At 45.3% G+C, this 14,329-nt stretch overlaps 1 protein-coding gene across 3 annotated transcripts in view; it reads left to right on the top strand.

Moving 5' to 3' along the window:
- The window catches only part of phc2b (polyhomeotic homolog 2b (Drosophila)), a 32,608-nt gene that overhangs the window by 9,669 nt on the left and 8,610 nt on the right, over nt 1-14,329 (top strand). For all 3 annotated transcript variants that reach the window (XM_076096810.1, XM_076096808.1, XM_076096809.1), the window contains 8 exons: nt 1,864-2,158; nt 3,150-3,308; nt 3,453-3,530; nt 3,775-3,936; nt 4,235-4,369; nt 4,626-4,908; nt 9,666-9,976; nt 11,202-11,436. In XM_076096810.1, coding sequence (XP_075952925.1) covers nt 1,922-2,158; nt 3,150-3,308; nt 3,453-3,530; nt 3,775-3,936; nt 4,235-4,369; nt 4,626-4,908; nt 9,666-9,976; nt 11,202-11,436 — 1,600 coding nt within the window. In that variant the 5' untranslated portion in view covers nt 1,864-1,921. The remainder of the gene's footprint in view (nt 1-1,863; nt 2,159-3,149; nt 3,309-3,452; nt 3,531-3,774; nt 3,937-4,234; nt 4,370-4,625; nt 4,909-9,665; nt 9,977-11,201; nt 11,437-14,329) is intronic.

Raw genomic sequence — 14,329 nt, 5'->3', positions numbered from 1 at the left:
AGCTCTGAGCCTCTTCCTCCTCCATCTCGTCTGTCTGCAGAGCTCTGAGCCTCTTCCTCCTCCATCTCGTCTGTCTGCAGAGCTCTGAGCCTCTACCTCCATCTCGTCTGTCTGCAGAGCTCTGAGCCTCTTCCTCCTCCATCTCGTCTGTCTGCAGAGCTCTGAGCCTCTTCCTCCTCCATCTCGTCTGTCTGCAGAGCTCTGAGCCTCTTCCTCCTCCATCTCGTCTGTCTGCAGAGCTCTGAGCCTCTTCCTCCTCCATCTCGTCTGTCTGCAGAGCTCTGAGCCTCTTCCTCCTCCATCTCGTCTGTCTGCAGAGCTCTGAGCCTCTTCCTCCTCCATCTCGTCTGTCTGCAGAGCTCTGAGCCTCTTCCTCCATCTCGTCTGTCTGCAGAGCTCTGAGCCTCTTCCTCCTCCATCTCGTCTGTCTGCAGAGCTCTGAGCCTCTTCCTCCTCCATCTCGTCTGTCTGCAGAGCTCTGAGCCTCTTCCTCCTCCATCTCGTCTGTCTGCAGAGCTCTGAGCCTCTTCCTCCCGTGCTAATGGACAGCAGAGCACCAGGGGAGCAACCTTAAAAAGGCTTTTACGGAAGGGTGGTAAATCATTCCTTCTTTTCTCTTCCTCCTGACTGACGAGAAGAAATGGACGTGGCGCTGTTTATCTTATGAACTTGTTGTTAAGAAGGACACTGTACTCTCTGAGAGAGTCTAAGTAATAATCAGGCCTTTACTTCTAATAAAGACAGTTTGTTGTTTGGGGCGGTTCTGATGGGAGTGGGAGCCCCCTGCTGCCTTCTTAATTAACTTGCACTAAGTGTGCGTGTTGCTGTATGTGACACGCTCCACTTTTTAAGATGTCATTTAGGGAGACCACTAATGTTAGCCTGCCGCTCCACCTCTTATGCTTAATTTCTCTGGATTTCATTAGCTTCCCAAATGGCATTTTTGTGCGCTGCCCTAACCAGCTTTGTTGTGCCATGCCTCGCTTTTCGCTTTTTTTTTTTTTTGGAGAATGATGTCATACTCTTTGTTTAGGCCAAGTGTTTCAGAACCTGCCTGTTTCTGTCTGTAATCACAGGACAGTGCAGGGGTAGTTTATTTTAACAGGCTCCTACATTTACATTTGATATTCCTGCTGAGGATTTGTGCATAAAAATAAACTTCAAAAGAATCCTTCATTTCCCAGCTGACTCTCGTCCTGCTGCAGAGGAGTGTTGTGCAGAACTTTGCTTTACTTTGGTATTTACTGCAGTGAGTCAGTTGACTGGCAACTATGTTTATCGGCAACTATTTGGTGATCAGTTGATGGTTTCAGTCAATTTTTCAAGTAAAAAAACTTGTTTCTGGCTTCTCATTCTCTCTTTGTCATATATGAAGGTTAACTGAATATCTTTGTTTTGTTGTTAGTCGACTTAAAGGAGCTATCTAAATAGAGCACGTTGAGCTGTGGGAAACAGGCATTTTTCACTATGTTGGGGCCTTTTATAGACAAAAAGATGAATCCAATAATTGAGAAAATGGTCTTCAGATTAATGGATAATAAAAACAATCGTTAGCTGCAGCCCCAAAAATGTTTCATCTCTGACGTGCCCACACTCACTTCCTTTATGGTTTCTTGATCAGATCAAATCTTGACATTTCGTAAGTGCTGCTGGTCTCACATTTGCTCTGCGTTGAGCTGCTCATTAGCTGCCACGTACAGGTGTAGTTTAGCTTCTGCAGCTTCAGCTGTTTCTTCGCTCGTCCATTGTGTTCTTTTCTTTGAATCTGATGAGAGACGTTCGGGTGTAAAGAAAGTACACAGTGCGGCACATCTTCTCATGTTATCTCTCTCTCTCTCTCTCTCTCGCGCTTCTCTTTCTCAGGCACAGGAGAGCCATTCAGAAGAGCCGGGGGTCAAAGGTGAGAAGAGCAGAGGGCACCATGGAGAGCGAGCCGGGGGCCCCCGCCTCCACGGCCAACAGCACCATCGCCTCCTCCAGCACCACAGCTGCCAGCAGTAGTGGTACCTCTAACACTACTACTACTACTGCTGCTGCTACCACTTCCAGTAGTAGTAGTAACACCAACAGTATTGCCAGTAGTAGTACTACAGCAGGAAGACAGACAGTGCCTCAGATATCTGTTTACAGTGGGATACCTGATCGACAGACAGTGCAGGTGAGTTTCTTGAAGTTGTTGACCGCTTGATGTAAAGTTGAGGTATTGTGTGTGAGTGACAGACGTATGACTGTCCCTTGCTCTACTGCCCTCTATTGGTGTTTGTAGCGCCACATACAAGCCAACACATCATGTTCTAATTGGAAATAAATGAATGAGATAGCAGCCATTGGTCTTCCCGATCGACGCATCGCTGGAGGAAACTCAAATGAGTGGCCGTCTCACAGGATCTGTCCCAAGTTGAAGGAAGGAATGCTTCATGTGCTTTAGTGCTGCTGACCCTTTTGACACCAGGATAAGCCTCTACACAGGCTTTTAACTTTTAGTGCTGATGCTTCACAGCGTCCTGCTCTTGTACTCAGCCGGCTGACGATTACACAACTACAAGGCAAGCGCTGTTGTCGCCCACTGAGCACAAAGGACTGCTGGTCGTTTATGGTCAGCGAGAGTCGTGTTGCGGCCCCCCCCCCCCCCCCCCCCCACCCCCCCCCCCACGGTGCGGGTCCGGATGCTTCTGTGGACCACAGGTCAACATCCTCTCTGGTTACTTGGCAACCAGGAAGAGGGCACTTTCAGAGGTGAAGGGTGAGGAGAGTTATTTAGGAGCTTCAGTCACGGAGTCTCTTGCGGACAATGATTGAGGGAATGGGTTTATTTTGGTCTGCATGCTTTGCGGTGATCACAAGTTTTGGATGTTTTGAAACACTCTAGAGGCGAGTTAATCTCTTCCTGTCAGGTGATATTTATCGACTCTAGATTCACAGTCTATGATCTATTTTAAAAAACTCCCAAGTCATTCAAAGCCCATTCCTTTCAGCCGTGACTTGGAGATGATATTGTTACTTTTTTTACAAAATGATTTGGACAGATTTGGGACAGATCTGTGGTCGTGTACCAACTCTTAGATGTTCTACTCTTCTAATCTTTCACCCAGACATCATTTGATTTGTGCACATTACATAACCAGCTCTCTCTCTGTCTTTACATGCAGGTGTTCCAGCAGGCGTTACACAGACCCAACACAGCAGCACAGTACCTGCAGCAGATGTACGCTGCTCAGCAGCAGCACCTGATGCTGCAGACCGCAGCCCTCCAGCAGCAGCACAACCTCAGCACCGCTCAGCTCCAGAGCCTGGCCGCTGTACAGCAGGTCGGCAGACGCTCATCGCATGAAAAAAATCACGCTCACCGTGTAGCAACGATGTTGTTATTGTTGACCCCCTCCAAGATGCGTTTCAGGAAATTGCAAATTACTCCCTTTCCTGCCCCCCCCCCCCCCCCCCTCTCTCTCTAGGCCAGTATCGCAGCTGGCCGGCAAAGCTCTTCACAGAACGGCACTTCCTCCCATCAAACAGGATCAACTCAGACTACGGTACGAGCAGTTTGTAGTGTCGGGTCTGTCTCCTAAGAGCCTCCCAGGTTAACGTTATCATTGTCCATTAGATTGTCATAGAACTAAGCTGATTTTAGTGATGCTAAAGCGCCCCACTAGCTGTGCTCCTTCTCTTTTGCTTGTGGGTTTCCATTTCACAACATGCCAAACCCACATGACATAGACAGTTCAGTAAAGGAAGTGCATAACCTACCTAAGTATCCCGTTCATTGTCTCCCTGTAGATCAACCTGACGACCTCTCCGGCAACCGCTCAGCTGATCAGCCGGGCCCAGAGCATCAGTTCGACTCCCACCAGTATTTCCCAGCAGGCTGTTCTGCTGGGCAGCCCGTCCAGCCCCACATTCACGGCCAGCCAGGCGCATATGTACCTGCGCGCACAGATGGTGAGACAAGGAGCATAGCCGCTGCCACATTTACATGAGCGTGCATCTTTCTGTGTGTTTTGGGATTGGTGCTTACTCTGCCATAGTAAATAGTGCGCTTTATTCTCATTTTGCCACCAGAGGAAGTGGTCGGAATAATCTGTTGTGTCCTAGAGGGCTCGTTAAACACTGTCAATGTCTTGAATGTGCATGCATGCTGAAGGAATACACATAGATTTATTGGCTTATTTTGCTGCTGGTTACGGGAAAGTTGTCTGTTTGAACTTGCCATCACTTGTTGTGTGTGTGTGCCTTCCAGGCGCAGCAGAGTAACCTGGTGCAGGTGGCCAGGAGCCTGGGCCGGGCTGTTCCTCTGTCGCCGCAGATCATCTTCACTCCAACGGCCACAGTGACGGCCGTCCAATCAGAGAGCTCCACGCAGACCTCCTCACAGGTAGGGCCATGTGGAGGGTACTCTCACTAAATAATTACCAGCTTATATTAAACGTCCTGGACTTGATCCCTCTGGTCAAAAGAAATAGAAATGCAGAGGTGAATGTAACATTTAGAGAAACGGTTGCAATGAGTAACTGGAAATCGTGCATTAGATTATGTGAAATTGCAAAGAATAGGAGTAAGAATATCTTCGACTGATATCTGATCCTTTAACCCACTTTGTAAATCTCTCCCGTCATTCTGTCTCTATCAAGAATCAGGTCCAGAATCTGGTGATCCGTGGCCAGCAGGGGGCGCCCACGTCCTCCTCTCAGACTCAGACCCTGCAGGCTCTCAGTCTGAAGCAGAGCCCCGTGCCCATCCAGCCCGCCTCCCTCATCAAGAACCCCGGCCAAGTGACGCAGGCCTCCGCGGGGGGGAAGGCCGGCTCGTTTGAGGCGGGGAAGAAGGGCGACAGCGCAGCGGTCACAGAAGTCCGAGCTATAAACATGAGCCGCAGCGTCACCACCATCAGTGCTCAGCCCCTCATTTCTCCAGGTGAGTGGAGACACAACCTCACCGCTGAGAAGTTAGAATAATGTTAGAGTCTGAGTATGTGCAGGCTTCTTAATACTGATCCTGGCAGTGTTTACATCAGAGCCAACCAAAGGAAGGAACGCTCTCACAAAGGCTTTCAGTGTTTGGTCTATATAGTGAAAATAATGCAAAATGGCAATATGGGTTTTAGAGTGGAATAAATTAGTGGATTAACTCAACTTCGATGATTGATAAAGTGTCATCAATCTGTCACTTCCAGCTTCTCCAATGTGGCGATTTGCTGCTTCTCTTTGTCTGATGTGATAGAAAAGTGAATATATTTTTCTAATTTGGACCTTTTTTTTTTACCATTTTCAAATTGCATCTAATCAATCAGTTGATAATGATAATTATCATTAGTTGGGTAAAAAATATGAAAAATGGTGAGACACTCAGACTTACATATTTATTGATCAAGTAAAGAGCAGAGTTAGCCATGCTGCCAGTGTGATACGGTACTACGGTCGACTCTTCTTCTTGTTTTAAGCTGACAGAGCGACACCGACACTCAAAACTCCATAGGAAGTTTATTTGCATTTTTTGTTTCGCAGATAAATTCAACTGCCAACTTTCCTGCCAGCTGCTGCATTCTTCTTTTTTTTTTTTTAAACAGATGTCCATTCTCAAACCTTGAAATAGACTTGTGGGGCTCCAGGCAGCTGTCATGTATGCAGTAGAAATGTGTTCTTGTGTGTAAAGATTAGATGAGGAGGTTTCTTAACAGCTTTCTCTAGGCTGTATGTGTGAACATGTCGGGGCCGCACCAGAAACCCCTTCACTGACTAAAGAGGTGAAACGAGCCGTGTTAAAGTGCGTTGGTCTGTGTCTGGAGCAGTCGAGCTGCTTTTTCAATTAGAAGCTGTGAAAGTCTCACTGCCACGCAAGAGTCTTTCTGAACCACTTATTATGTAATCAAAAGTTAGCAGCTGCTGTTGTTTCTTTTTAGTGTGAATGGTTGTGAATATGCCAGCAATTCAAGCTGATTAAACACATGAGGAGGATAAGGCCCTTCTGATGCATTAGCACATTTTAAAGAGGGTCCTGATATGACATGCATGGACCATATGCATGTATATGTGCTGGGAGGGGTTTACACGACTGTAAACCTTAGTGTGTGTGTGTGTGTGTGTGAGTGTGAGAGAGAGGGGGGGGGGGGGGGGGGGAGTTGGGATTATCTGAGCGTGTCAGTGCACCACTGTGTCTTGCTTTGTTGCAGTAATGGATTCACATAAAATGAAAGGGAGGATGGAAGCTGAAAATCTGGCTGCACGCTGTCTGGGAAAATTACCATGGGTTGCCATGGGTTGCCATGGCAGCGGGCGGTGAGGGACAGGTGTGCACATGAGATGCTGGAGAGTTAATACACCGTGGACCAGCGGAGAGGAGGTCTGATGGGACTCGGATTAGGATAAAAGCTTAGATTCAACGTGACTGTGACGACTGGGTCGTTATGCAGTTTGAATTACAACGTTCGGTCAGGGGAAGGTTTTTAGTGCCGACGTGTCACCGATTACTTTCATGACTGATGTTTAGTCATTTAGCTTTAATGAGTAAATATAATGAGGCTTTGTGTATAATTAGTCAGTATTTTTATTGTTAAAATGTAGAGAATTACGCGTAATTGTTTCATTCAAAAGTACTAGCATTAATACTGCCGTCTAAATAATGACAAGATCTTCTATAAATCAATTTTTCGGAGTCATATTTAGTACATTACCTCTCGTTTCTTTTCAGCATTTTGCTCAGAATCTGAGCTCTGACATGAAAAACCCGGGAAACGCGTTTGGCAGATAAGATGCCAATCAAGAGTTTAAAAAGGGCTCAATAATTATTTTTTTATCAGGTCTGGAACCTTATCAATAACCATAGTGTGATTACTGAAGGTGTATCGTAAATCAAACACGTCTTTACGTTCTAAGCGCTGAACCTGACTCAACAGAAACCAGCCTGGCCTGATCTGAGAGAACAACATGGAAGAACTGTGATTTATTGTGTTTTTTGGTGCTATTTTTGGTCATCAGTTTTCATCTCGCCTTCCAAAAGATGGCAGATCATTTTAGAGCTACGTCTCTGCTACTGACATTCAGAGTCAGTGCCTTGAATAGGAATTGGATTGGAAACAAAATGTTACTTCTGGCTCGTTGCAGTCAGCGTTTGTCATCACCTTACTGTAGACAAAAAAGAAAAACACAGCAGGGAACCCCCAAAAGCACCATGCTCACACATTAAAGACCAGATCTGCACACAAAGCAAAGTATTTATGGATATTTATGGAGCTTTTATCAGTTGCCAGTTTCACTTGAAAATGATGACCAAAAAAAGAAAACCCACAGTTAAACTTTAACTATGCAAAACTTAATGTCTACTAATAATTCACCTTCCTATCTTTTGTCTTGTCTATTAAAATTAACATTCAGCATCTCACTTTATAAAAATAGTGTGTGATCAAATACAAACCTGATGGTGAATCGTACTAAAGGGAGGAAAGATGTTGATTCATGAACGTGAGCCAAAGCAGCAGAACAGTGACGATGTGGAATCTCAGGGATTTTCCAGGACCGGGTGCTACAAACCCATCGGGAACGTAGACTGTCCTCCGCGGCGGGACGTTGTGCAACAACACGCAGAGGGAGTACTCAGGGGGCGTGGAGGCCACTGCCACATACTGGATATTGCATGATTATATGTATGTGGGCGGCTGAGTCATTCCAGCCCTTAATCCCAAGACCTTGAGGGGGGAAAGCATCTAAATGAATCCCCCTGTCCTCGTCTCCTTCCAGGACGGCCCTCTGCTCCTCGTTAGGGGCTTGAGAAAGTCACCAGGTTTCACTGGTTGTATCCGGTTTATCCGATTCAGAAATCCCCCTCCTCCGTCTGGGGCTGAGAAATCTCTCGCTACTTTATGATTTCAGGGACATTTTTTCACGGTGCTACTATTAAATTCCGAAAACTACATAAACATCAGTATTAACCATGAAAAAGGTCATGTGAGTCCTTTCATTACCGGTAATGAAATGGTTGAGTGAAGGTTTGGCTGCAGTGCAGTCTGGGTATGTTGTGTCTTGGTTCTGATGTGAGTTTTCAGTTATGAGTTCCTTCACATGCCCTGTTGTCCTTGAGCTGTGCCACTTTCTCATGGTTGTTGTTGTCTTATTAATTGGTTTCCAGACATTGAGTACGCAGGTCATGAGAAGGAAAGGAACTGAATAACTGCCCTCATCCTTGACATATTTTGGTCTAGCTTTTGCCTGAGTTTGTATATTAACGTAAATTTGTTGAAACTAAAGTCGAGCTTTGAGCGTCGGCATACGGTTGGCAAAGCGTAAGAAGACGCCGGGCGAGGCTCCTAACATGGTGCCACGTAATATTTACATTCTATGTGAGATTAGGGTTAGGTGAAACAACAGTTTAAAATAGATATTGACATGCAAATTAATTGCAGGAAAAACAAAGTGTGTGTGTGTGTGTGTGTGTGTGTGTGTGTGTGTGTGTGTGTGTGTGTGTGTGTGTGTGTGTGTGTGTGTGTGTGTGTGTGTGTGTGTGTGTGTGTGTGTGTGTGTGTGTGTGTGTGTGTGTGTGTGTGTGTGTGTGTGTGTGTGTGTGAAGGCCTTTAGGCTGAGCAGCTAAACTGATTGATGTTGTTATCACCTGAAGCGTCTCAGCCTGAACCCTCCTATAGGCTAACATCTGTGATTATCCTGCTGCAGGACGTCTCTACCCGTCCCAGGCTCACATGTATCCTACTCTGAATATTGTAAATATGCATGTACACCGTAGATAACCAGGTTTTATTCTCGACATGTGAGAAAGAAAACACTCCTCAGCAGATCCTGCAGCATCAAAAGGACTCACGACACGCTGGATAGAAACATCCATGTATTCCACAGCGGGGCTCAGACTGCGGTTGAGGGAAACTTTGAAACCAGATGGACTCTGTCCCACACAGAGCATCATGAGAAGAACAGGGGGGGGGGGGGGGTGATCTGAGACAAACGCTGACGTACTTGGCAGTTTTCCACGCTCGGATTTATTAGGGGCTTTATTAACACCACCTCCGTGTTCACGTGCCTCATATAGCAGAGGCTGTGCTGCGGTGCAGGAAGCCTTCTTGTTTGGCTTCCAGCAGTAAGAAGGAGTCTATTAGTTCTCAGTATTTCCTGGTAGATTTGCTAGAGATGAAGGAGACAGCAGAGGGGCCCCCGGACCTGCTGACTCAACATTAACTCCATGAAGAGTGTTGCGGTCAGTTGGCTCTGCGTGTTCGTTCTTACATTGAGCTAGCCTCGGGCTGCTTTCTGCTGAACCAATCTCCCACTCAGACGTGCTCCCGAAATACAAGATTGATGCTCTGCGTCTCGCTGCTTCGGGGCAAGTTATGAGTTCAGGATGTCTTTTCACTGACAGGTGGTGACGGGCCATTTTTAAACGATTAGTGAATAATGGCCAGGGCCTCTCTGTGCACCTTTCAACGAGCTCTTACTATCCCATCCTGTCAACAAAGGGGCACACAGGTGGAGGGAGAGCTACGCAACTACTTGAGATATTTCTGAGTTACCTTTAGGGAGGACGATGGTGTTTGATGAGACTGTGGCACGCAATGTGTGTTGTGTAATCACACATGTCTATTAATCTGCAAAATATTTTTTCAATACATTTTTGGGTCTGTCAAACAAAAAAGGAGTAGAGACTCAAATGTGACGTAAATGTTGTCATTCCAGCGTACACACAGATCCAGCCCCATTCGCTGGTTCAGCAGCACAAGCAGATGCAGCAGCAGCAGTTTGTGGTCCATCAGAGTCAAGCTTCCCAGAGGGCCGCGGGCCAGCTGCTGCAGACCGCCTCCATCCAACCGTCGCAGCACCCCGTCCCCGTTCTGCCCAAACCTGCTCCGCACCAGCCCTCCATGCCCGGCCAGCAGGCCACCATCTTCCACTCCACCATCGGCCCCCACGCCCTCCACCCCTCCCTCAACCACGCCAAAGCTCAGCCCGTCCAGCTCACCGCCATCAACCTCCAAATACAGCCGACGGTGAGTTCACATACACACACCAGGCTCTCAAACTCAAGAGCATTTGGATAGCTTAATAACTGTTGCCAGCATCACTGATAAGGTTAAAGCCATAGATGGATGTTGGTGTACAAGCAGGACAGGGACTTCCTCTTTTTGCTCTGTCAAATCAACGTCTGTGTTTAGATTTAGTTCATGCAGAAAGGCATGAAAATATTTTGTTATTGCAGTGTTTCTGAAGCATAATGTTGGCGCTAGAAAATAATGTTGCAGCATCGTTCTTCCAGTTTCAACGGAGAGCTCTGTTAATTGGGATCTAAATCATTTTGTTTTTAGCCATGCTAGCTAGCAGCGTGGTTATAGGGATGGGCAATGGTCTGTTTGTCAGTCGGTTGGTCAACTTTGGCCCAGACCGAAATAGCTCAACAACTATCAGATGGATTTGCCGTGATATTTTCTGCAGACATTCATGGTTCCCAGATGATGCACCCTACCTACTTTGGTAATCCCCTGACTTTTCTTAGAGCACCACCACCATGACGTTGACATTTGTGGTTCTGAGTAAAACGTCTCGACAGCTGTTGGATGGACAATTATGAAATTTGCCTAATGCATTTATGCCCTCCCCCCCCCGCCCTCAGGATACATTATCACTTTGGTGATCCCCTGACTTTTCCTCAGCCACAAAGGGCTGCTAGCTTGGCTGTAAACTCGTAGTCTTGTTGAAAGTGATTTATTTCATTTGGAAATACTTGGGAAGATGAATTAAAATGTGGACAAACAGTCGATTTTTGATTCTACAGAGTAATATTTCTCATATCTCGAGAGGATAGGAGGGCATCTCTTTCTCCCAGTCACAGAAAATCCATTGTGTGTTTCCAGTATTGCATATTTCATGTGATTCATTGTTTTTGTCCACTATTTGTTTCCAATGGGACATGACTTTCTGTCCTACTTAACATCTTAACTGCTCACATTCTTCTTGTTTTTTTTTTTGGGTGGTAACCAGCAAAATACAAACTACTGTTCCAACAACAGCCACCGAATCAATTTCCCCTCCAAGACATACATGTAGAAAAAACACAGGAATCTTCTGAGTTTGGGGTTGGCAGTGTAACATTTTCCCACTGGTGTGATATTTTCCAAGCCTAATGGTCTCTTAGTGTTTGAGTCACTGACATTAAAAGTACTGACAGCCCCTGATCTGTCTCACATTTCTCATGTTTTCCCTTTTCTCACATCGTAGGCCTCCCGACTGGTTCAGGACAGTAAAGACAAGCCGACCTCGCTGGTGGTCAGAGAGACGTGTCCGCCCCCCCTCACCGCCTCACAGCAGCCACAGCAGCAGCAGCAACAGCAGCCACAGCAGCAGCAGCAACAGCAGCCACAGCAGCAACAACCTGCGCCTTCGCCATCGCAACCCACCAAACCTGTAGAGCAGCCCAAGGTCACTGCAGCCCCACCAGCTGTTCAGCCGCAAGGTAATGACTCAGCATGATTTCCTAAGCTGCTGAATTAAGAGTTCTCAAACGTTTAAACCAATGAGCCCCTGGGACTAGAAGTAGCAGTTAAACAAAGTGAAACGTGTCTTCTTTATTTGTGCTCTGCTCTCCTCCAGTTGGCCAACTCTTAGAAACTGTCAGTGGAGGGAAAGAAAAATCAATGTTTACTTGTAATTCAGAGCGTGTTGTGTCTGCGGCACATTTAGTTTCTCTACACTTTGTCTCTTATTGCTCTGTTTGTCCTTTTCTCTGTGATTTTTCTCCCTGAGCTAAGGCCAAAAAGCTCATCTGATACCCACAACATTAACAGTAATACAACCCATCTCATAATGCAACTTTATTGTTTTCATTATTTTGTTGCCTGTAAATTATATTGGAGACCGTTTGGCGCACACTGGTTCACTGTGTTTGTGTGGTAGTAACGGGGTTGAGGCCAACACCCACAATGCAGTGGGGGCGCCATGGTCATGTTTTGTTCAGTCTCATTTACATACCATGAGGGGGGCAGAACTTTTGGACAAGCTGTTTTATAATGTTGGTTGACTCTGAAGTGATTTTCAAAGCATAATCCAGTCAAAAAGCTTTTATGTAATGAGAAAAACACAGAAAAACACAGAAATGTTGCATCTACTTGGTGTGCACATTTAGTCAGCCAGGTGATTTGGATAAAAGTGATTAAGCAGGCTCTAATAAGTGACTCATGGCCAGTAGTGCATCGCCCTGCAGCAGCTAGACTCTTCTTGCTGAGCATTTCATTATTTGGGTGTATGTTTTCTAAATGTGGACACAGATCAGTTTCTATAGTGATAATTCTCCTAAATGGTTGGTAATGGGGCTGATGCTGTGTTTCTTGTAAAATGAAACATTGTGTGGACCACAAATTGCTGTTTTATTGGCAGCGTGTTGGGTGTGATGCTCATCACCAGAGCAGGAAACTATTTTTGTAATCCACTGGCTGCAGGGGCTGATGTTGACGGGCCCAAACCTTTTCTTTTTTTAACTTTAGGAAAATTTAACTAAAACTGCTTTTCAGTGAAATTGGCTTATTGAGCATTCGGGCTTTCCAGCTCCAAAGATGTATGACACCTCAGCCTTTAAAAAAGATATTCAGACACACTGTCTCTTCTCTTTCAAGTATTTAAATTGTGTACATTCAGAGTAGCGGGCATTACTTTTCTGTGTATTTGGAGGACCCAACATTGGGATCACATTATGCACCTCACTATTGCTTTCTTAGGAAAGTTTTGCAAATATTAAATTCATCTTACAAAGAGTGATAATGGACGTTGTTTGTAGTTGAAGGTGTCCTGTCAAAAGGTTTCACAGATGTCTCTTTTATAGTGGTGGTCAATGGGGGGGAAATGTTTTTAGGTACCAGCACCAATCAGTTAATTTGTCCCAGTGGCTTCAAACTCATTGATCTGTTAGCAAACTGGACTTTCTGGATTCTATTTCATATGATGCAGAATGGCACATTTCAGTATAATGTGCATTATATTATTGGATTGAATTATTGATGCAATAATATGTAAACTGGTAAAGGTGGAACTAATTCCATCTACTTAACTCCCTATCTGCTGGGTATCTTGTGAATTTCCCCTGGGGGTCAATACAATTATATCTTAATCTATAATATTACATAATTGTTCATTTGTTATTTATTATTAATCTGAATCTGCAAAGTAACTAAACTCATCAAATAGATTTAGTGTAATAAATGGAGTACCTCAAAACCAGTGGCGGGCCGTGCATTTTATACCTAGCACAGGGGTCGGCAACCTTTTCTATCCAAAGAGCCATTTTGCCCTATTTTCCACCAAATAAAATTTGTCTGGAGCCGCAAAAGCTATTTGATATCACAGCTTATAAAGTTGTATATATAGTTATATTATAGGTACAAAAACTATAGTTTGTTGTATTTATGAAAATATAGAACAAGAATAAAGACAAGTCTTGACATTATTTTGCAATTTACCTGATATAACAATATCAAACTCTGATGAAGAGGAGAGTTTGCTGCAGCAGTTGAGGAATTGCTCTTTTTCGCTCATCTCCAGCGTTACACTTTTCAGCAAATGCTGCGTGTATGTTCTGGAAGCATAGAGGTAAGTCAGCATCGTTGGCAGTGAAAGCAAAGGAAGACGTCCACGCAGAGTTAAACTCTCTATTTTCCTCCTTGACTTTTCTTTCTTTGGATTTATCCATTGATAGTTTACAGAGGGCGTGGGTCTGAAAATCATGATCAGCCACCTGCAGGGAAAAGCGCTTGACAGGGGTAGAGGATTTAACTGCCTGTGGGAATAATTAACATATAAGATTCTGTTCATTCTTGCTTATAAATTATATTCTCTCTGAACACGTTTCTCTTTTTGGAGAGTCATGTGAGATAACTTCTTCGATTAGCGCAATTTCCCTGCTCTTCTTTCTATTTCCTCGTCTCAGCCCCGTGTGTCACGTGTGTGTAAACCTCACTAGTCAGGAAACGTGTCAGAATACTCATATTTGATTGGCTGAGCTGCATCACCTGATGTGATTTGCAATGCATTGGTCGGTGTGTTTCCTGCGCCGCCGAACAAGTGCCGTAACGGCTGGATAAGAGGCGCCGGTTAAAGTTTAACCTCGGTGTCCAATATGTATAATTCCGAATTATCTATCGGTTTTTAGTTCCTGGGTCCGGATCCGGTGCGCCAGTTGGGGACCTCAGGGAGCTGCTAAAGAGCTGCATGCGGCTCGCGAGCCGCAGGTTGCCGACCCCTGACCTAGGCCTTCACTGCTGTCCTGCAGCTGAAATACCACCTTATAACCACACGATGGCGCCACAGCTATTATTCGTTTTTAAGGCTGTAACTATGTACGTGTTCGTATTAAACCG

This window comes from Anarhichas minor, unplaced genomic scaffold, assembly GCF_050575085.1.
Source record: "Anarhichas minor isolate MPS153535 unplaced genomic scaffold, ASM5057508v1 ptg000023l, whole genome shotgun sequence".
Lineage (NCBI taxonomy): Eukaryota > Metazoa > Chordata > Actinopteri > Perciformes > Anarhichadidae > Anarhichas > Anarhichas minor.
This window is presented reverse-complemented; position numbering and strand designations above follow the sequence as displayed.